The 24,722-nt window shown below is 37.1% G+C and overlaps 1 protein-coding gene across 1 annotated transcript in view; it reads left to right on the forward strand.

Annotated features, from left to right (window-relative positions):
• The window catches only part of LOC106129520 (transmembrane channel-like protein), a 41,598-nt gene extending 18,007 nt beyond the window's left edge, over positions 1-23,591 (forward strand). Inside the window, exons 3-14 of the mRNA XM_060953834.1 lie at positions 8,857-8,983; positions 12,334-12,499; positions 13,128-13,272; positions 14,680-14,784; positions 15,926-16,114; positions 16,728-16,954; positions 17,633-17,824; positions 19,434-19,682; positions 20,409-21,762; positions 21,836-22,432; positions 22,508-22,724; positions 22,855-23,591. Of these exons, the coding sequence (XP_060809817.1) occupies positions 8,857-8,983; positions 12,334-12,499; positions 13,128-13,272; positions 14,680-14,784; positions 15,926-16,114; positions 16,728-16,954; positions 17,633-17,824; positions 19,434-19,682; positions 20,409-21,762; positions 21,836-22,432; positions 22,508-22,724; positions 22,855-23,591 (4,305 nt within the window). The remainder of the gene's footprint in view (positions 1-8,856; positions 8,984-12,333; positions 12,500-13,127; positions 13,273-14,679; positions 14,785-15,925; positions 16,115-16,727; positions 16,955-17,632; positions 17,825-19,433; positions 19,683-20,408; positions 21,763-21,835; positions 22,433-22,507; positions 22,725-22,854) is intronic.
• Positions 23,592-24,722: the final 1,131 nt, after the last annotated feature.

The raw sequence follows: 24,722 nt of genomic DNA on the forward strand, positions 1-24,722 counted from the left end.
AAGGTATCACTTATTGACTTCACATCACTAACTACATAAACTACAACAAGCGGTGTACCAAAGCGCATGTGTAGAAGAAGCGGCGGAACAAACTACACTGCAGCACTTTCATCGGACGACAATTTACAAATACTAGATCTTTTCAATCTAAATCGAGGACGAATGCACATTGTCTACATTATAAAAAACCCTAGAAGCCGCCCGCGACTTCGTCCGAATGGAAGCCCTACATGGCTATTAATCCCGCCGGAATTCCAGGATAAAAGTAGCCTATATGTTATTCTGGGTCTTCAGCTACCTACATACCAAATTTCATCGTAATCGATTCAGTATTTTTTGCGGGAAAGAGTAACAAACATTCATGACACTGACATACCCACAAACTTTCGCATTTATAATATTAGTAGGATACTCACAAACTTTTACATTTATAATATTAGTAGGTACGATTAATGAATGTAAAACTAAGTCCTTTTCTATTAAGGTGCCAGGCACCACACGGCACCGTTTACAATAAAGATAATCGATTATTTCATGCCGTATTTACATAGTTTTCCATATTTTATCCCTAGACAGAGGCAACAGTCTCGAAATGACTAAAAGCCGGTCGAAGTATGTGCCGCACTTGCCAGGGGCTTATATTCCAGTGCAGATTGTAGGAGTCAAGTAAGGGAAAGGCTTATGTTATGGAATATCTTATTCACGATGAGTTGGCAACCTGTTGCTCCCTAAATATACATGCCATCATTAACCCTAACAGGTGAACGTGACCTATCAGTCTTTTAAGACTGTTGGCTCTGACTACCCCGCAAGGGTTATATATATATATATATATATATATATATATATATATATATGTGTATAAATGTACCTATGTATTATTTTTCATGCACGGAAAAATCCGAAGTACCGTTACGCAGACTTCCAACTTTTTTAACTTTCTGAAAGATAATAGGAACTCATTCATCTATACATACCTACTAATACTATAAAGCTGAAGTTTGTTTGCTTAAACGCGCTAATCTCAGGAACTGCTGGTTCGAATTGAAAAATTCTTTATGCGTTGAATAGACCTTTTATCGAGGAAGGCTTTAGGCTATATAACATCACGCTGCAACTATATAAAACGAGCAAAGAAATAATGGAATATATGAAAAAAAAACGGGGAAAATTATTCATCCTTGAGGGCTTCAATGATGCCCAAAATAACTATTTCACGCGGACGAAGTCGCGGGCACAGCTAGTATCCTATAACTTGAGTGAATTCACTCTGAGGGGCTTGGGAAATTTATTATCGACTAGCTTCCGCCCGCGACTCCGTCCGCGCGAATGTCGGTCTTCGCGTGGATGGTTTATTTCTCCATTTTGAGTAACTCTGACAACGACATTTTATAAATATCTATTGGACCAAAATACGGCTAGTCGATTAAATATTTACAGCAATTCCCGCTGAGAAATCTACATCGCTTTCGGAAACAAGTGGGAATCTGCATCTCTCAGAACATACATACATATAGTCACGTCTATATCCCTTGCGGGGTAGACAGAGCCTACAGTCAGTCCAAAAGACTGATAGTATTAAGTTAGACACATACATACATATGGTCACGTCTATATCCCTTGCGGGGTAGACAGAGCCTACAGTCAGTCTAAAAGACTGATAGGCTACGATCAGCCGTTTGCCTTGATAATAGAATTGACATTTAAACAGGTTGCTAGCCCATCGCCTAAAACAAGTATCCCTAGTTTATAAACCTATCCCTAAGTCGCATTTTACAACATCCATAGAAAAGAGACGGAGTTTTCTTATTCTTCCTTTCAAAAGGTGCCGGGAACCGCACGGCACACATATACTTATTGTAAAATAAATTAGATTAAACAACATTGCACAAATGCTATTGCTCACTCCAAATGAGTATCGATTGGTCGACCTCAGTTCAAAAATCACTTCTTAATTATAATGCGAGCGATACAAACGACTGCGTGGTGGGGGGATGGGAGAAGAGGGGGGTGTGGGGGGGGTGTTAATGGAATGAGCGCCCAGGGCTGCCTCGAATTTCTGTTTGTCTTCTCATTAATTTTGCGCCTAGTTCTAGTTACAAGCAGTTAAATAAAGATAGCTTTGTCTGGTTACATAAGGGTTAAAAATAAGAATGGGACCACTTAGTTTGTTTCCCATGGATGTAGTAAAAGGCGACTAAGGGATAGGCTTATGAGCTTGGGAATATTCTTTTAGGCGATGGACTAGAAACCTATCACTATTTGAATCTCCTCAATTCTATCATTAAGCCAAACAGCTGAACGTGGCCATTCAGTCTTTTCAAGACTGTCGACTCTGTCTACCATTCAAGGGATATAGACGTGACCATATGAATGTATGTATATAGAGTTTGCAAACAAACAAACATACAAAAACACAAACGAATAAATGATCACGCTCATCAGTATATCTAAATCACTCATCGACTCTCAATCTGAAATCCGAGCATGCACCTCAGAAACACTCAATTAATCCTACGTTCAGAAATCAAATTGAAATTCAGCGAATCAATTTGCAGCTCCGTTCACCCTTACCTACCTACAAATGTTATGGCGGAGTTAATTAATCCAGTTCCGTTGCACCGAATTATCCGCAGGGCAACTGACAATATCATAGACCAGACGCATTCCCGTTTTCCGTTTAGAAACGATGCCCATCGGATATTGCACGTTCAACAACTGAATAGTTTACACGTCTATAGCCCGCTTTACAGCTAGCTAGTGGTGTAATAGACTCGAGGCTTTTAGTCTATAAAAAAAGACCGCGCCGGTACCGTGCCCGTTAATAGAAGATACTGCCGTGTGGATTCCGGCACCGATACAAAAATGAATAGGACCACTCCGTCTGTTTCCCATGGATGTCGAAAACGGTGATTAAGGGATATGCTTATAAACTTGGGGTTCTCAGTAATTATACTGAATTTCGTATCTTACTCCTAAATCTTTTAAATTCCCTTAGTTTTTTACAACTGCTCAGTCTTTTAGGTTATATAAGACTTCAACTAGAAAGGCAAGTCTTTTCACTCGTGTATGGGGACTTAAAGACTGAGACTTTTTTACGAGTCATATTACCCAGATCGAGTTAGCCTTGAAGTTAATTGTGACTAATTCAATAATACTTTATTTTACAATAAATACTATTATTATTATTATATAGATAAAAATCCAATACGCAGCCAAGCAGATGTTTCTCATTATGCCCTGAGCCAACAAAGGCCGTCTAGTCGTGTTAGTCTGTCAGAAATCGTGAAAAATATATGTATGTAGTACCTACATACATATATTTTTCTTGATCAAATTAAGGACGTCCTGGTAAAGGGTCAGGTCAAGTGTACCCGAAACCGACTACGTGATTTTATGTATGTATGTATGTATATCACGTCTATATCCCTTACCCCATATCTATATCCTTTGACAGAGTCAACAGTCTTGAAAAGAAATTAATAATAAAATATGGCCGGTCTTTATTACAAGCCTAAAGACTGGATCATGTTCATCACTAGCTGGCCTTTGATCAAATAATTCTCCAACAATGCAACGATTCAGTTCTGTTGGAATAATTGGCTTGATTTTCATGGAAGTCGGCCTCTGTGGCGCAGTGGAAGTGCGCTCGTCTGTGACACCGGAGGTCCCGGGTTCGAATCCCGGCCAGAGCATGATGAGAAACGGAACTTTCTCTGATTGGCCTGGGTCTTGGACGTTTATCTATGCATATAAGTATTTATTATAAAATATATTATCGTTGAGTTAGTTAGTTAGAGAGGATGCAAAGATTACATATAAAAAATTAAATTTTCATTTGCAACTTTTTTTTAAAATTTATTTATGTACTCGAAATTTAAATAGTAGTTCGCCGCGAACATAGACCTCACGAATATTTCTAATTTTTAATAAAATTGTTAATTTCTCAAAAACTACTTAATCTATTTTAATGCGCTACCAACATGAAAATTCAATTGACACATCCTAGACATGTTTACGTAAATTTCAAAATCAAAATCAGACAAACGGTTTGAAAGTTATCGTGTTAAAAACATACATACAAAACAACAATTACTTTCTCTCCAGATCGATTCGTAGATTTTATTTACGTTAAATTAAGCTTTGCTTCGTCAAAATTCATCATTTTCTTCGTGAAAGCACGTCATTGAAATTATTACAAACGTAGCATTTAGTTCAATTTTAATTTTCATAATACCTAATATAATTTTTCTGTATTTTTGCATGCCATGACTGGTAAAATGCGCGAAATGTATAATATGCTTTGTAACACCTATAATTGTACCGCATTTATAGCAAATAAAGTATTTGTAGTTTTGTTGTAATAGGACCACTCCATCTCTTTCCCATTGATGTCGTAAAAGGCGACTAAGGGATAGACTTACAAACTTGGGATTCTTTTTTTAGGCGATGGGCTCGCAACCTGTAACTATTTGAATCTCAATTCTATCGTTAAGCCAAATAGATGAACGTGGCCATTCAGTCTTTTCAAGACTGTTGGCTCTGTCTACCCCGCAAGGGATATAGACTTGACCATATGTATGTATGTATGTTTAACTTAAATTTTCTGTATTTTTGCATGCCACGAATGGTTAAATGCGCGAAATGTATATGCTTTGTAACACCTATAATTGTACCGCATTTATCACTACATAGTATAAAACAAAGTCGCTATTTTAGTCTGTTTGTCTGTATGCTTAAATCTTTAAAATTACGCAACGGATTTTGATGCGGTTTTTTGTAACAAGTAGAGTGATTCAAGAGGAAGGTTTTATATAATATTTTTTTCCGAATTTTGCACCCGTGCGAAGCCGGGGCGGGTCGCTAGTAGCAAATAAAGTATTTGTACTTATTTGTATTTTCCTCCACATCTGGCCAGCCCTGCTCTGAATAACTAATCAGCTTACGATTGGCGCTCATTGCCGCGGAAGACGGACTGCCGAATGTCACGGATCGCACCCAGGGTGTGGTGAATTAATGCCCAAGACATCCGGCTAATGTTGGCATGATCGCAGTTTTGGTAACCTAAGTCCGCACCAACAAATAGTGCTTCTTACGATGTTAATAGATAAAAGGACTATCCATAAAAAGGCGAACTTTGAACTCCTCTCCAGAGAGGTGAGGATGTAACCAGGACTAACGTCAAAGGAATTATATCTATCTTTTAGATAGGCAGGACTTCAAATTCTTCATTACTAGGGGTCATTTCAAAAATCACTTACTAATTGTCATATCTTTCAGTTTCACAACATCGGTTGTCGTCAAATTAATTACTTAAAACTAAATTTTATGCCGCTTAAAAAGCGTCAGAGCAGAAGAAGCGGTAACAAAATGCGCTACAGCATTTTCTTTTACGCGAATGTTGATTAACATTCTAATAAGTATATTCTCACTGTGAAAAAATCTATTAACCCATAGTTTTTAATTTAAAATTCTACCATTAAGCCAAACAGCTGAACGCGGGCCATTCAGTCTTTTCGAGACTGTTGGCTCTGCCTACCCCGCAAGTTATATAGACGTGACCATATGTAGGTATGTATATATGTTTGTAATTTAAGTTTAATTGTTTATCAGTTTTTCAATTACAAAACTTCTTCAACTGATTAATTTAACATTTTAGACCTTGTAATTTCCCAAATTAGATGTATTATATAACACATGCAATGTCTACATTTCTTCTCTCTATTAACGTGTAAGCTTGGTGTCTTGAGTCGGGAATTATTATTTAGCGCTAGACGACTTGAGACAATGCTGTTTGTATGTTTGTTTGTTTGTAATATCTTTATTGCATAGAAATTTACACAGTAACAAGAAAATAGCACATAGTTATAATACAAACGTTAATCTCTTATACTGAATGGATTTAAATGAAATTGGTTTTTTTTTATTATGTTACTATTAAAGACTGGAATAATGGAAAACATTTTGATTTTGAAAATCAACTAAACTATAGTCAATATAGAAAAGAAGCCTCAACATAAGTTGTTCATCCTGATGACATTTTTCTGATGAGATGTAACAATTGAAAATCTATAACACCTGAAGCAGTCATCCGATAATGTTTCAGTAAATAATAATAAAAAATCATAGTTCTTAAAATTGTACAGACACGCGAACGAAATCGCGGACATCAGATAGTTATAGGTACAATAAATATGTTGATGACTGTACACCACTTGGAGATATTTCTCACCACGCCTTGCAATCAAACATGACGGCTCTATTAATTTACTACATACATACATACATACCTACATACACCCATATGGTCACGTCTATATTCCTTGCGGGGTAGACAGAGCCAATAGTCTTGAAAAGACTTAAATGTGTATGCCTATGGACCGCAATGTCTCGGGTACTATCCAGTACTAGTTATTATATCAATAAAAAAAATTATATATACATATATACGAGACAGATTACACTGATTGAGTTAGCCTCGAAGTAAGTTCGAGACTTGTGTTACGAGATACTAACTCAACTTTACTATCACTACATAGTATAAAACAAAGTCGCCCATTTTGTCTGTAGTCCCTTCGTATGCATAAAACTTTAAAACTACGCAACGGATTTTGATGCGGTTTTCACTAATAGAAAGAGTATTTTCTCCGACAGGTTTTTATATATAATTGAAATAAATTGAAACTATATTAGCTGAGTTATAGCGATTTATGTCCAAGAAGTCAGAAAAAAAATCTAATTGAAGATTGCATTTGTGCGTGCGCCGCTTATACCGTTGGATACAAGTAAGAACAATGTATAGCAAAAACATTGGTTTATTAGTTCTACAAAAAAGTCCGCGATGACATATATCCAGCTTTTTTATTTAAGTCACAAAAACTACTTTTCTGTATTAAAAAAACATTTAATTCGTTGGGTGATGTTTAACTGGTGATATAACCAATAATACATATATCCTTATCAAAATAAGTAAGTTCATCATCACGAGCATTTAATTTAGATTATTTTTGCAGTTTACAGTGTGTTATTTAGACATATAGTTTAGGAGATATCACGATATTAGTATTGCGGCACGGTACGGGCCGGCCGCGGCGGCGGGGGCAGCGTCCCTATAAGACAAAAAGAAATCTGTACATTACTTAAATATTTTTTCCAAAAACTGCGATCAAAGAAGAGTCACAGAAACCAAAAAACATTTTAATATTTTAAACGCGGTTAAGGGAAAGAGAAGTTATTGTGAATTGAAAATTAGTATCCAATATGTGTTGGTGCCTTGACTGTATTTGTCGAAGTAGCGGGATACACGCAAACGAAGTTGCGCGGGTCAGCTAGTATTTTATAATAAACACTTATATAGATAAACATCCAAGACCCAGGCCAATCAGAAAAAGTTATTTTCTCATCATGCTCTGGCCGGGATTCGAACCCGGGATCTCCGATGTCTCAGACAAGCGTACTACCGCTGCGCCACAGATGCCGTCAAAATCAATACATTATTATTAATACAAATTATCTTAAATCTCATATCAAAACGCTTTAGTAGCACGTGCCATAGGGCGGCCTTATAACGGCATTTTCACTACGCAAATCACCTGTCCATGCAATAAATCGCAAAATTTATTGCCCTATGCGCGGCGGTCTATTTTCCCTTGTCTCTTCGCCATAGTCCAACCACGGCTCAACAAGACAACATCTTGACCAGAAAAAATTAAAAAGTAAATCTACATTTTTCTGTGTTGCAATTGGCAGTAGGTGTGTTAAATTCTTTTTTTAAATCAAAATAAAAAAATATAATAGTGTAAAAGCAAAATTTTGAATGTGATACAATAGCGTTCCAATTTTGAACGCAAAGTGAAATTGTTTTCACAAATTGATTAATTAAAATGGCCGCTTTTAATTCTGCGAAAAGCCGCACGAGTAATTAAAATCTCACGTGAAAATGTAATGGCTAATTGATAATAATTACAGTCGGTGCCTGTTTTACTATAATGGAAGATTAAAAAGGTCTAGTTCGCGGTTCGCCAAATTAACCGACTAGCATTACAGGCTAATTGAATGACTCTTATATTTGCAAGAACATACTCCTGTTATTACAAAATGAATTCGTGCATTTGAAAATTCGAATAAAATGCTTTTACAACATTAAAAAACATCAAAACGATTTTGTTCTATTTAATTAAGCAGATTAAAAGCACAATCACTAAGAGGTCTATCTATATAATTTATTTATTAGCTTACACTTAGAGAAATATAAATTAGGAATTATTTTTTTGCAAATACAAATAATAAGTAAAAAAAGGAGACGCTAACTTCTGGCAATAGACCTAACTACGTCCACACCTCTCTGAATAGATCCTGAGGTGAACCTTTAACCATGATTCTGGATTGAGTATCATTTACTCATTCCTCAATCAAGTTTTACTCCAGTTGGACCTCCAAATTTGCAGAGGAATCTTACCCATCCATATTGGATCATGGTTGCACATCTAGATGTATGAATGTGCAGGTTTCCTCACGATATTTTCCCTTAATATATACCATCAGTTAGTATAAAAATGTAAGCAAAATTGTAATAGTTTAAATTATAAATGAATAATTATTGGTTTAAAAGACGGCCTCTGTGGCGCAGCGGTAGTACGCTTGTGACAACGGAGGTCCCGGGTTCGAATCTTGGCCAGGGCATGATGAGAAATGAATTTTTCCTGGATCTTGGATGTTTATCTATACAAGTATTTATTGTAAAATATAGTATCGTTGGGTTAGTATCTCGTAACACAAGTCTCGGACTTACTTCGAGGCTAACTCAATCTGTGTAATTTGTCCCGTATATATTTATTTATTTATATAATTGACCAGGGATCCTGTGACCACGGGCCTGTGTCTCCGCAGCCGTCGGTGGACCGTCTGTCGGTGACCTGGGCGGACCCTGGGAGCATGGCCTCCTCGGGACCCAATGAGGTCAAGTTTTCACCATCAGCTGGTGGTAAGTGGCTCTTCTTTCTATAAAATATTATCTTAATGGAAAAAAACCTTAAAGGCCTAGGTGGACTACTGAAATTTGATTTTTTATGCAATGCGAATACAGTTTTAATTAAATATCTGAGGTTGTTAAGCTGTAGCGAATTTAAAAAACAATTATTTTACTTTTTTTTTGTTGTTTTTATGATCTATGGTTAATAGGAAGCACTGGCTGGAATGCAAAATAAAAAGAAAAAAAAAAAAACAAATTAGCGCCAAATTTGATATGGCTTCAAGATTTTGTCGAGTCAAATTATTAAGATTTTGATTTAAAAGTTTTTTTTTTATTTTGTAATCATCAGTAGGTACAGATTATAAAATGTTAAATATATTTATTTTTTAATAGTGAACATTGAAGTAAGTAGCTAAACTCTGATTTATCTGCAGTTTTTATCAGAGCGGCTACTGAATCCCTATGTTTGTACAGTTATAGCAAAACCATTAAAGTTCAAACAGTCGTGATTGGACGGTAATCCTGAGACAAATCTAAATGAGATATCTTAGATTTATAAATAACTAGCTGTGCCTGCAATTTCGTCCGCTTGAAATAGTAGTTTTGGACATCATTGAAGGCATCATTGAAGGAAAATTATTCCTCCTTGAGGAATAATTTTCCCCGTTTTTATTTCACATTTTCCATTATTTCTTTGCTTCTTATAGTTGTAGCGTGATGTTATATAGCCTAAAGCCTTCATTGATAAATGGTCTATTGAACGCAAAAAGAATTTTTCAATTTGAACCAGAAGCTCCTGAGATTAGCGCGTTCAAACAAACAAACAAACTCTTCAGCTTTATAATATCCTACTACTATTATAAAGGCGAAAGTTTGTATGGATGTATGGATGTTTGTTACTCTTTCACGCAAAAACTACTGAACCGATTACCATGAAATTTGGTATGTAGGTAGCTGAAGACCCAGAATAACACATAGGCTACTTTTTATCCCAGAGTTCCCGCGGGTTTCCATGCGGACGAAATCGCGGGCGGCCTCTAGTTAGTATATATGGTCGTAAGATAAATTTTAAAGAATGGTTACCTCATTCGCCTCACCACATTGAAACCCACAAAAAACCCGAGGGAAGGCTGTAATTTAGAGATGGGAGCTGCCAATCAAGTTTTTGTAACCTTCGGCGGCTCGCCTGACGACGAATTATGCCAATTTTTAACTTATTTTATCTTCTTTCAATCATCAGTTTCAAGAAAAATTGCAAATTTACTTTCTAAAACAACAACTTGCGCAACTTTCAGTAGAGACTTTCGGTATTAAATACCACCTTCGGTCGCTTCAAGCATACATACATACACATACATATGGTCACGTCTATATCCCTTGTGGGGAAGACAGAACTATTTGGTTTAGTGATAGAATTGAGATTCTAATAGTGACAGGTTGCTAGCCCATCGCCTAAAAAAAGAATCCCAAGTTTGTAGGTAAGCAATGTTCATTACAAAATTATCGGTAAAACTATATACTTAATTCGAAATCAGTGTATGATTCGGGTCGATCAAAGTGAAGATCTTCCGCTAAGCTAGGTGTGATGCCTGGGGAACCGCGCGACAGACGATGTTGTATCGGAGGTTGTATATATTCTCCAATCCGTGAAATCTTTGCTTGCGCGATTAAGACTCTTCGCTGTTATTGGCTGATACCGTCTTGTCATCGGCTGTTGCGACTTGTGGCGTAGAGACGTCGCCACAGTTAAACGACTGACCCGATTTTGATAAAGTTAATAATACTAAGAAAAGTAATAATACTAAAGTAGGTAATAATACTAAGAAACATTTTAAAATTTGGAAACAGTTTAGTAATAGCAATTCTAATTCCATATCAAGGCACACACTGAATGGGATTTAAATTAATTGCTGATATGTCCAGCGAAGCAAGTATGCAGAGATCGTGGCAAGTGGAAAGAGGTAGTCTCTGCCTACCCCTCCGGGAAAGAGGCGTGATTTTATGTATGTATGTATGTCCAGCGTCATAGTGGATGCAATTAATTCGAAGTTTTATCAAACAAACTTCTATGCAACTGACAATCGCACAGTCGAATACCCCCAACTTGGTCTGTGAGTGTCGTGTCATTTGCAAATCCATACTGATATAAATGCGATAGGAAGTTTATGTGTTTGTTTGTTTTCTCTTCACGCTTTTCTTATGAAACAATTTAATTGAAATTTTATTTATTTATTCATTTTATTTAAAACTTTATTGCGCAAAAATAAAATGTACAAAGGGAGAAGGTAATGCCGTTGGGATTTCTCTACCAGTTTATTTTGTGTATATATATTTAAACTACAGTTCCCGTGGAATTTGCCAAAAATCTATATTCTTTTGTAGGTGGCGGCGCTAAAATCGTGAGTGTAGATTGCGCTTAATACTAGGCTTTTGGAGGTGACGCTTAAATTCATTGCTTTTTTTGTAGATGGCGCTAGATTAATTAATTTTGTAATGAATCTAGCACCATCATGCGCTAAATACATCGGTTTTTGTAGTTGGTGCTAAATTCTTCGCTGTATGTAGGTAGGTGGCGCGTAAAACATGGCGGACGAAGCTGTGAATAAAAGCTAGTTCAACAATACTTCCCTTGTTATCGTAGTTTCTAGACAAATTGCATTCACGTGAAGCTCCAACTGTTCCAGCTTCTCACTCGAAATCACAGAAACTTCTTCCAAAATTACCAACAACGGTAACAATTTATGTGTTGAATTTGGTGCAAAAGTTCTCTAAAAGCGCACCTTTCCGTGACTCATTCCAAAATCTCTTTAGTTCTATATTCACGTAACTTATGAAAGAAGAAGTTCAGTTACATACATAAAATCACGCCTTTTTTCCGGAGCGGTAAGCAGAGACTACATCTTTTCACTTGCAACGATCTTTGCATACCTCCTTCGCTTCATTCACATTCATAACCCTTTGCCAGGACGTCCTTAATTTGATCAAGATACGTGCGTCTAGGCCTTCCGACTCCGTCCTTTCCCTCCACACTCTCCTTGTAAGTATGGAACTTACATGGAGCATTTAGTGGAGTTTTAATAAAATAATAAATAAATATATATATACACGGGACAAATTACATAGATTGAGTTAGCCCCGAAGTAAGTTCGAGACTTGTGTTACGAGATACTAACTCAACGATTCTATATTTTATAATAAATACTTATATAGATAAACATTCAAGACCCAGGCCAATCAGAAAAAGTTCTTTTCTCATCATGCCCTGGCCGGGATTCGAACACGGGACCTCCGGTGTCACAGACAAGCGTACTACCGCTGCGCCACAGAGGCCGTCAAAATTTAAATGACTTTCAATTGTTAAGAGTGCTCCGAAGACGAGGACTACTCGGCGAGTTTGAGTGCTGTGCTTCGTCAGCGGCGCGCCAGCGTGCGCAGGTCCCGCAAGGGACGGGCCAGGAGACCGTCTTCTCCCTTCCTGGCTGAGGAAGTCCGCAGGAGGTCTTCAGTTTTTACTACCAGTTCTGGAGAGTAAGTACTGTTTGCTTCTTTCGTCCTTTCATCGGCTGCAACGATAGAATAAATAATAAATAAATAAATATATACGGGACAAATTACACAGATTGAGTTAGCCTCGAAGTAAGTTCGAGACTTGTGTTACGAGATACTAACTCAACGATACTAATATAAAATAAATAATTATATAGATAAACACCCAAGACCCAGGCCAATCAGAAAAAGTTCGTTTCTCATCATGCCCTGGCTGGGATTCGAACCCAGGACCTCCGGTGTCACAGACAAGCGTACTACCGCTGCGCCACAGAGACCGTCGAATCTTCCTTCTTCGATCTTCTGCTGTCACAAGATTAATCCTGATATTCAACCAAATTTTGTTATGCAAAGCATAGACGCAGGAATAAAGTCGTAATGGCGGCGATGTACGCATGGGTGAGTGACAGAAACTTGCCATTTCGTGAGATAATCCGTGACGGACGCTGTCACACAAGTGAATATACGTTTGTTTGTTTGTTTTGTATTCTTTGAATACTAGTATAACCTCTTATCATACACTGAACTTTTTTGCAACAGTCTGTAAATATTTGATCAAGTAAAGGATTTTTAAAGTTACGAAGTGTTGAAAAGACATTTTTACCCACAGCACCGCAATATCAATGGAGGACATCCAATCAGCCGTGGTGACCCAGGAGCAGATCTTCGAGAACATCCATGTCCACAAGGAAGTTCTCAGTTCAGTCAAACAGGAACCAATTGAGATGAGGAGGAAACTCAAAATTGTCAATCAGGTATACTTTTATATGTTACAAAAGAGTACGCCTCCGCCGGTGTGAAACCAAAAATTCCACTATTTTCCGTTCCCGCGGGAATTTCGAGAATTCCTCCTCCTTCTCCCTTAGTCCTTCCTCAGTCCATCCTTAGTCCTTTCTCAATCCTTCCTTAATCTTTCCTCAGTCCTTCCTTAGTCGTCCTCAGTCCTCCCTTTTTTTCAGCTTTCCTGGTAAAATAAATAATAAATACCTACATAAAATTATTTATTACATGTAGGTACTACTTTGACCTTTTTTTAATTAATAAAATTAAGACATTATTATTTGTCTATGGTCTTATATTTAACAAATAAAATAAACATCTTGCTTAATATCTTAAAAACAAGTCTCTTACTTGGAAATGTATAACCGTCACGTTGATTTTTCCGCTGCCGCCGCCAAGAAGCCTTATAAAACTCTTGATATTTGATATAAATTTCAACTTAGTATTTCTAAGATTTCCTAAGAAAAACGCGGCTCGCCGGGAGGTCGAATGGTCGGCTGATAACCTTTAAAATGCTCATGATAGGTAGTAATTTAGTTATTAAATACCTAATAATAAGAAAATAAATATATACGGGACAAATTACACAGATCGAGTTAGCCTCGTAGTAAGTTCAAGACTTACGAGATACTAACTCAACGATACTACGAGTATATTCTATAATAAATACGTATATAGATAAACATCCAAGACCCAGGCCAATCAGAAAAAGTTTCTGGTTTTTGGTTCTGGTCTTTTTCTCATCATGCCCTGGCCGGGATTCGAACCCGGGACCTCCGGTGTCAAAGTCAAGCGTACTACCGTTGCGCCAAAGAGGCCGTCAATATTATTATTTAATATCTAAACGTTATTTAATATCGTAAACTCTGTTTTATTAACACCCTGGTTTATAGTGACAGGACTGAAAGGCCACGTTCAGTTTTATGGTCCAATGATAGAATTGAGATTCGAATATTGACAGGTTTCAAGCCTAGCGCCTACAAAAAGAATCCCAAGTTTATTAGCCTATCCCTTAGTCGCCTTTTGCGACATGCACGTGAATAATCTAGAGTGGTCCTATTCTTTAAAGCCGGGGATTTCGTGTAAACTAAATAGTTTAAGTGAAACTATTGTGTGGTTCCCGGCAGCATTAGAAAAAAGAACAGGACCTCTCCATCTCTTTCCCATGGATGGCGTAAAAGGCGACTAAGGGATAGGGCTTATAAACTTGAAATACTTCTTTTAGGCGACAGGCTAGCAACCTGTCACTATTTGAATCTCAATTCTATCATTAAGCCAAACAGCTGAATGTGGCCCATCAGTCTTTTTAAGACTGTTGGCTCTGTCCACCCCGCAAGGGATATAGACGTGATTATATGTATGTATGTATGATACTATTGCAGGCCAAAGCTTACATTAAAAGACACGAAGGCCAGCTACAGCAGAGACTGGCACAATCCAAAAGCACCAAAGACATCTACGCGAGGTTCAACATTCTGATAACTTCGGTAAGTTTTCACATTCTGTAGCGGCCGTTCAGCCTCCATGGACAAACGAGACTCTGACTTAACATTTTAGATGACTAAAACCGACTGACAGACTGTGAAAAAAAGGACAATCGACTTGGACACTAAAGGGAGACGACCATAAGACGACGAGACGACAAGACGTATCTTGAACGGGAAAACTCTTTTTTTATTTTATTCAGACTCGACCAGATAGACCCTCGGCCCGTTCACATACTAATCGATATTTACCACGGGAGCGATGTTTCGGCTCGACCGCCGGCAAAGGGATGATCTCCCGCCAGGCTTGGTGTGACGCCTGGGGAACCGCGCGACAGACGGTGTTGTGTCGGAGATTGTATAAGTATATGCTCCAATCCGTGAAATCTTTGCGTGCGCGATTTAGACTTTTCGCTGTTTTTGAATGATAGCGTCGCGTGATTTTTTTTTAATTGTTGTGACGTGTGGCGTAAAGAAGTAACCACAATATGTTGAAAATTCTACAGCTGGTAGCTAGCAAAAAGTAGGATAATCTAGTGCCGTGTGGTTCCCGGCACTAATAAAAAAAAGAATAGGACCACTCCATCTCGTTCCCATGGATGTAGTAAGAGGCGACTAAGGGATAGGCTTATAAACTTGGGATTCTTCTTTTAGGCGATGGGCTAGCGACCTGTCGCTTTTTAAATCCAAACAGCTGAACGTGGCCTATCAGTCTTTTCAAGACTGTTGGCTCTGTCTACCCCGCAAGGGATATAGACGCAATTATATGTATGTATGTAATCTATTGCTATTACAAATGATCCATCCATGAATAAATTACGAGCTCATCAACTTAGGGCGTAAATACATTTTTTGTATGAACATATGAAGAGAGTTATGAATGTGGATGAAGCGAAGGAAATATGCAGAGATCGTGGCAAGTGGAAAGAGGTAGTCTCTGCTTACCGCTCCGGGAAAGAGGCGTGATTTTATGTATGTATATATTTGTCAAATCTGTCATTAGAATTTTTAGATAGGACAAAATAAAATAGGATTGAGAAGTTTTTGAGATGTTCACAATTTTTTAAAACATGGTGTTCGCTAAATCAAAGTTTGCGGCCAACTACTGGTAGTCTGTGATACATGTCATTGGATCCGTTCCCAGAAATGGCAGCAACTGAAGCGTGAAGCGGCCAACACGTCCAACCTTCTTATCCCGTGGGAGCTCAGGATCAAAGAGATCGAGTCCCACTTCGGTTCCGTAGTCGCCTCCTACTTCACTTTCTTGCGGTGGCTCTTCTGGGTCAACTTGGTCATCGGATTCATTCTTCTTGTCTTCGTTATAGTTCCAGAGGTAATTGTTTATTTGCATTTGTGTCAGGAACAAAAAGGAACACATTTAGGTAGAATAGGACCACTCCTGTCACTATTTGAATCTCAATTCCATCATAAAGCCAAACAGCTGAACGTGGCCTATCAGTCTTTTGCAAGACTGTTGGCTCTGTCTACCCCGCAAGGGATATAGACGTGATTTTGTGTGTGTGTGAGTGTAGGACCACTCCATCTCCTTCCCATGGATATCGATAAAGGCGACTAAGAGATAGGCTTGTGACCTTGGGATGCTTCTTTTAGGCGATAAGCTAGCAACCTGTAACTATTTCAATTCTATCACTAGCCAAAAAGCTGAACGTGGCCTAGCGGTCTGTTCAAGACTGTTGGTTCTCTCTACCCCGCAGAGGATATAGGCGTGATTATATGCAATGTTGGCAATGTTGGAAGGGAAGACCTAGGTGTCCTAGACTAACGTACCTTGCTTGGAGACGTTCTGATCAAGAATACACTAAAAGCTTGCGCGTTAATACTGATGAATATAAATGAAGCAAAATCTGGTGGGATGATTTTTTTTGACGACTCCAGCCATAAATGTAAGTGAACCTTTTTGATACTGCATACGTTTCCGTTGCCAGTATTTAACGGCAGACCCCAAACAAGATGGCCAAAGAAAAATCATAGAAGATAAAGAAAATGCGACCAACCTGCTGACTCTCTGGGAGTTTGAGGGTATTTTGAAGTATTCACCGATCTTCTACGGGTACTACAGCAACATAGAGAGACCGCAGTACGCTATGCCGCTGGCGTACTTTCTAACTGGACTGGCCGTTTATATATACAGCTTCGTCGCCATTTTGGGAAAGTAAGTGTTTACATCACAAGATTTAATAATAGAATAGGTAAGTGGAGTCCCAGGCACCAATACAGAAAAGAATAGGATCACTCCATCTCTTTCCCATGGATGTCGTTAAAGGCGACTAAGGGATAGGCTTACAAACATGGAATTCTTTTTTAGGCGATAGGGCTAGCTATTTGAATCTTAATTCTATCATTAAGCCAAATACCTGACCGTGGCCATTCAGTTTTTTCAAAACTGTTGGCTCTGTCTACCCCGTAAGGGATAAAGACGTGACCAATATGTATGTATGTAAGTGGAGTGAAGATATGAAGTCTAACCATACACCCTTGATGTTTTTTGAAGCACCAATTAATACAACATTTATTCGTCAACTATAATCTATGTTCTGCATTTATTATATCTATACTAATATTATAAATGCGAAAGTTTGTGAGTATGTCAGTATGGATGTTTGTTACTATTTCACGCAAAAACAACTGAACCGATTACGATGAAATTTGGTATGTAGGTAGCTGAAGACCCAAAATAACGTATAGGCTACTTTTTATCCCGGAGTTCACGCTTGAATGATTCCACGCGGACGAAGTCGCGGGCGGCCTCTAGTTTATTCTTAAATTACAACACCTACTGACTCCAAAAAGCCTAAAAGGAATCATCACTTCAACAATTCTGTGCTTTAAGAATGGCGGAAAATTCCCGAATGTCTAAGTTATCTGAGAAGGAGGACGAGTGCATTTTCTCGTGGAAACTCTTCACTGGCTGGGACTTCATGATAGGGAACGCTGAGACCGCTCACAACAGGATAGCCTCCGTGATCCTGGGATTCAAGGAAGCCCTGCTCGAGGAAGCTGAGAAGAAGAAAAATTTGAGAAAGTAAGTTAAGTAAGAAGAATCAAGAATCAGCATTGCCATTCAAATTGGCAATGCTGCCAGCCTTCTAGGCACACTCCCGCATGTTGATGCTATGCAGGGACTGTACAATTTATAAATTAAATTTTAGTTTGTAGTCATCTTTTTTCTTTATTTTTATAAGTAGTTTTAAATTAATAAGTTTGTAAGTATCTTTTTTCTTTCTTTTTATTAGTAGTTTTAGCTTTAGTTTTAATTTAATTTAATTATAATATTTATAATAAATATCATAGATATAAAAAAAATCAAGAATTAAAAATATACATACATAAAATCACGGCTCTTTCCCGGAGGTGTAGGCAGAGACTACCTCTTTCCACTTGCCACGATCTCTGCACTCTTCCTTCGCTTCATCCACATTCATAACTCTCTTCATGCAAGCTCGGCGGTTTCGGGTACTTTTTTCGGTATTTTTTTTAATATTATGATTATATTTTTTCGGTTTTTTTTTAATATTCCGATCAAATAAAGGAAAATGTAATCTTATCAACATATCGACAATAAAAAATGTAGACGAAGGCGCTCAAACTGCCAAAAAGTAGCTTTTCATTTAAAGAAAAGTTAACGTAGGTACAAAAAGTGACCTCAGACAAAACTTGTTTTGACAAAAAATCACATAATTTTCGGTAATCGTAATTATGTGATTTTTTGTCAAAACAAGTTTTGTATATTGTTTATGTATTGTAGTTTTTTATGTATGTATATTATAATTATTTTATTTTATATTTTGTGTAGGTAATAAATATATTTATTTAGTTTAACCCCACATAAAGTTCTCTGTCAGACCCAATGGTTGAGTGATAGATAATGCTTCTAGCAATAAATCCGCCAATAGTGCTATACATTTGTATTTTGTGCAATGAAGTTTAAATAAATAAATAAATAATAGGTACTTTATTGATGTCCTCTTAGCGTAATTACGGATTCTAAACACCCTTCTTCTGCGATACTATTAATTATAATTGTTCAATGAGACATACCTGTATCACACAGAGATATATTGTGCCGTGTGGTTCCCGGCACCAGTACAAAAAAGAATAGGACCACTCCGTCTCTTTCCTATGGATGTCGTAAAAGGCGACTAAGGGATAGGCTTACAAACTTGGGATTCTTTTTTAAGGCCATGGGCTAGCAACCTGTCACTATTTGAATCTCAATTCTATCATTAAACCAAATAGCTGAGCGTGGCCTATAAGTCTTTTCAAGACTGTTGGCTCTGTCTACCCCACAAGGGATGTACATGATGCAACATGCAGTAAAAAGCATTCTGATTAAACTTTAGACATACATACATACATATGGTCACGTCTATCTCTCTTGCGGGGTAGACAGAGCCAACAGTCTTGAAAAGTCTGAATGGCCACGTTCAGCTATTCGGCTTAACGATGGAATTGAGATTCAACTAGTGACAGGTTGCTAGCACATCGCCTAAAAAAAGAATCCCAAATTTGTAAGCCTATCCCTACGTCGCCTTAACGACATCCATAGGAAAGAGATGGAGTGGTCCTATTCTTTTTTGTATTGGTGCCGGGAACCACACGGCTTACAAACTAACACCTAAACTTCATTACAGTTGGCGCATAATTTCCCTGCGTGGAGTCGTCAACATCTGCGTCATCATTCTCTTAGCCGTGTCGGCGTACGCCGTGGTGACTGTTGTGTCCCGCTCTGACGACAACCCCAAGGCCAGGAGCTGGTGGCGCGAGAACGAGACGACTATAGTTGTCACACTCATCTCTATCACTTTTCCAGTCTTGTTTGAGTTGCTCGGCCTCTTTGAGCATTATCATCCTAGGAAACAGCTGAGGTTGCAGCTAGCAAGGTAATTATTTCGTACATACATATGGTCACGTCTACATAGACGGCTCTGTCTACCCCGCAAGGGACATCCCTTGCGGGGTAGACAGAGCCAGCAGTCTTGAAAACACTGAATGGCCACGTTCAGCTATTTGGCTTAATGTTAGAATTGAGGTTCAAATAGTGACAGGTCGCTAGCCAATCGTTTAGCCCATTATTTCATTTCATTAAATTTTCTACGTTATAACTTTGCCGTGTGGTTCCTGGTACCAATAGAAAAAATAATAGGACCACTCCATCACTTTCCTATATATGTCGTAAAAGGCGACTAAGGGATAGGCTTATACACTTGGGATTTCGTTTTAAGGCGATAGGCTAGCCACCTGTAGCTATTTGAAGCTCAATTCTATCAAAGCGGCTGAACGTGGCCTTTCAGGCTTTTGATGACTATTGGCTCTGTTTACCCCGCGGCAGATATAAACGTGATTATATGTTATGTTTAGGTTATAACTTTATGAACTGAGATAATATGCAAATTGCATTTAGGTATGTACCTATCTTGCTTTGTCGAAGTCAGGCTTCAGTGATGTAAAAAGGTGTACAAAATGATGATCTTTTGGTCTTCATTATTAATTAATGTTTTCATAATTACCCAATATTTCTAATCTCATCATAAAGTGATGAGATGATTCATAAACTTTTGTTATTCATAAGATATGTACAATATAGTTTAATTTTTTTTTCATTTTAGGATTATGTTACTAAATTTGCTCAATTTATATTCTTTGATATTCGCTCTGTTCACGAAGATCGGGGGAATGGGTCTTGAATTGAATGCATTGAAACCAAACATTAGTATGGATTCCAACATATCCAACACAATTGAGCCAATGCTTCATTTCCAAACAATATGTTACGATGAAATGGTATCATGCGAGATTTGCGACGACATGTTTAATATCAGAGTGACTACAGCGGAAAACATAATTGACCTAGAGTCTACAAAAATGATTTCATTGCAATCATTTAAAACTGAAAACGATACACTAACAACAATGCAAGGAATTACAATTGATATTAACAATAATACAGTTTTAAATGAAATGAATAATCATCCTAAAGCCGAGAATTTGATTCAGACCACAGGGAGATCGGTTATGCAAGAACAATTAGAAAGATTACGAAGTATTGCGAGCATAACTAATGCCACTGCAGAATTCGATGATCCCACTTTAGAAGTATACGATGATAACTTTACTTTTGATAACATGAATATCACAAGTGATGAAACAAATGTAAATAGTTTTAGAGATTATGTTTATAATCCTATTTATACAAATAGTATAGAGGACAATAATTTAGATTCTACCGTATATTCTACGGAAGAAACTGAGACTAGTATATTATATAATAATTTTACGAATGATATAAGTGACTTTGTCAAGACAACTATCGATGACGAAAACTCTACAAATAATTTTATGACAAATGAATTGATATCTAGTACTGAAATGACTAGTAATATTGCATTTAATCAAACAGCAACATACGATTGGATTGCTTACAATGACACGATGAGTGAGTCAATGTTTACCGATTTTACTTCAACTTACACACCATATACAGGTTTACATGATGATACAATAAGTACAAATAATGATGAAACTACCATTCTTAATATAGACGAATCAACATTGAATGAATTGCCGACTACGGCAGATACATCAAATTCATTTACAGAAAAGGCAACATCTTTCGATTACGAGTTCAGCACCGATGTAATATCGTCAACAGATACTACAACGAAATCCACAATTTGTCCCAATTTTTTAAATTGTTCGATTAATTGTAACGGCCATAATGTAACGCAGATAATTGCTATTGAAAAATGTAAGATAATATCAATAAAATGTTATAGAACTATTTGCAAACATATCAAACCAATCAATAAAAATAAAACACGGGAAGTTAAAGACGTAGTATATCTTGATAAGTATAACAGAAAAATGTACAATTTAACGAAAGAAACAAAGAAAAAGTTGGAAAAGTTATGTTGGGAAACTCTATTTGGACAAGAATTGATAAAGCTTACAATGATGGATTTGGTAAGGCTTCAAGCAACTAGATTTTATGTTATTCTTATTATCTTAATTACTGTTAAAACTATACATTTTTCAGGTGTTCGTGCTATTGGGAACATTGTTTATGGATTTCTTTCGCGCTCTTTTTGTCCGATACATGAACCGCTGTTGGTGTTGGGATTTAGAAAAGAAATTTCCTGAATATGGTGATTTCAAAATTGCTGAGAATATACTGCATCTAATAAATAATCAGGGAATGGTGTGGATGGGGATGTTCTTCTCTCCTGGTTTAGTAGTGCTCAACGTTGTCAAGCTTATGATCATGATGTACTTAAGATCATGGGCTGTAATGACTTGTAATGTCCCCCATGAAGTAGTTTTCAGGGTGTCCAAAAGTAACAACTTTTACCTTGCACTTCTGCTTACTATGTTATTTTTATGCGTGCTCCCCGTCGGCTACGCTATTGTCTGGGTCAAACCTTCGTGGCATTGTGGGCCTTTTTCTGAACACACAAAGATTTTTCATATATTAACGAATAACATCTACAAAATTCTACCAAAGAGCTTGAACTTTCCGCTGGAGTATATTACATCTCCAGCTATTGTGATTCCGTTGTTAGTCTTACTCATATTGATTATTTATTACTTGATTTCGTTGACAAATTCTTTGAGGGAAGCCAATAATGATTTGAAGGTCAGCAAAAACCTTTTTTTTTACTAAAATATAACTTTACGAGGGACACATAATCAAGGTCACTGTTTATTTTAGGCACAACTGCGGCGCGAAAGAACTGAAGAACGAAGAAAAATGTTCAAACTCGCAGATACAAGGGTGCGAGCTGGTTCTGCGGCAATTGATAGTACGCCGTTTTCTCGCTGGAAGAAAGCCTTGCCATCACTCCCTCTCAGGTCCATTGATTCTGATGAAAACAAAACTATGACTGGTGATAGTGCGACGGATCCACAAAAAGCCCTTAAAAGGACGGGTCCAGGTAAGAAAAATGAGGTTTCATCATAAACTTATTTCTGTTTTATCCCTGATTCCATCAATGTATCTGGTTCTCATCTTGAATTTTGATAAGGTTTTAAAAGTTTCACTGCATCATTTATTTCCAGGCGGGATATTTGCGAAAATTGTTAACATGGCAGTGGATAAAAAAATTGACATAGAAACAATATCCGGTGCTGAAACTAAAAGTGGATCTACCACGTCAAAAAATATTAATGATGACTCTGACACAGATTTTCATGAATCTTTACCAAAAGAAGTACTGACTATCAAAGACATTGTTTTCAAGAATACACCAATTAAGAAAAAAAACAGTGTCGAATTTAAGACCGATGATATCGAAAAGGCCAAATTCAGACCTGAGAATACGGGTCTCAAAGTTAAATTAGAAACTATAGATGATCGGACGGAAAAGAAAGCAATTTTAGAAAAACAAAAAGAAGATTGTTTAACTCATAAAAAGCCTTTAAAACTTAAATCCCTAACATCGTCTTCTGAAGGATGCTCTACCGAATCAACGCTTGATGAAACTTTAAACCAAAAACAAACATTAAAATCAAACAAACCAAGAAAACAATCAGATTCTACTGTGATTCCTGTTATAACTATCAGTACTACTGAAAGTGATGAGGAATTGTTACAGAGTAAAAAAGATTTATCTGATAAATCTAAAGAACATAAAAGAACAGAAGGTAGTGCTTGTGAATCTTTAAAAAAGGTAAAGAAAAATAGCTCAGATTCAAAATCTTTGCGGAGGCAAACTAGCGTGGAGAGTATCAATGAACAAAAACAACCAAAAGAAAAAAAGACAGAAGATGGACACAAATATCAATACTCGTTGTAGTGTTATCGACCTTTATTTAAATAAAGATAACTGAGTCTATCAAAGCTTTTATTTAGTTCCATGCGTATTTTTCTAGACTACCATAGTCTACAATACTCGTATAGGACTACGAGTATTATCTCTATTTCTGTGGTAACTGTATGCTTCGCTATTTGCCAACTGCACGATCTCATTGAATTAAAGTATGACGGTTCAAATCCACGAAATAGTATGTGGCTAACTTTAAAGAGTTAATTAAATCACACAAAGGACACACAAAGGACATTCTGCGGCAAAGAGTAAGAAAGGTCAATGTTAAAAATTACACGCTTACTAAAGATACAGCTAGTTTGGATACACGAAAAAAAAGAAAGCTTATGTACCAATTATATGTGTATTGCAAAGTGATGAGGCTAGCTAGAACAATACAATACTGCACATAAAATCTGTGACTTCTATTACACATTTGTGACGCACACACACATACATATAATTTTGAAAATAGAGAGATATGGCGATCAAACGGAACTAACAGTGCATGCGGGCTTGATAGACATCCTTTCTCGACATTCTTCATCTTGGATTCCATGGTTTGATACCTTGTTGATATATAACTGTTACCTTTAACAGGCGGCCATGTTCTACATCCTCTTTCGTTATAAGTGGTGGTAACATCTAGATATCTCTTAAAACATCCACCAATGTAATTAGACATTTTACAAACACTTTTATATTTATAACTAATATATTTGAAATGTTTCTGCTCGAATATTGTGTGGCATTTAGAACTAGTGAATTCTATTTCATCTAATCCGCAAACATAACACTGAAATTCTTCTCGAATTTTTAATCTTGTGACGTCACTATTTCCTGAAACATTATGTGACATTCCTTTCCTAGCATAATTATGTTTATCATTTACTATTGTTTGTATTTTTTCGCTTTTATTTAGTACTTTAAAACTTCGTTCGGTTGAAGATTTTCCTATAAATCTGGATATCACAAACTCATAAGTATCAACAAATGTCGTGTCACTCTGGCCCAAATAATCAACACCATTGTTGGTAGAACTTAACTTAAATGCAAGAGGGATTGAGTCATAAATACGTGTTATTATTTTAGAAACATCTGGCAAAATTGTGAATGAAGGTC

Source organism: Amyelois transitella, chromosome Z, assembly GCF_032362555.1.
Source record: "Amyelois transitella isolate CPQ chromosome Z, ilAmyTran1.1, whole genome shotgun sequence".
Taxonomy (NCBI): domain Eukaryota; kingdom Metazoa; phylum Arthropoda; class Insecta; order Lepidoptera; family Pyralidae; genus Amyelois; species Amyelois transitella.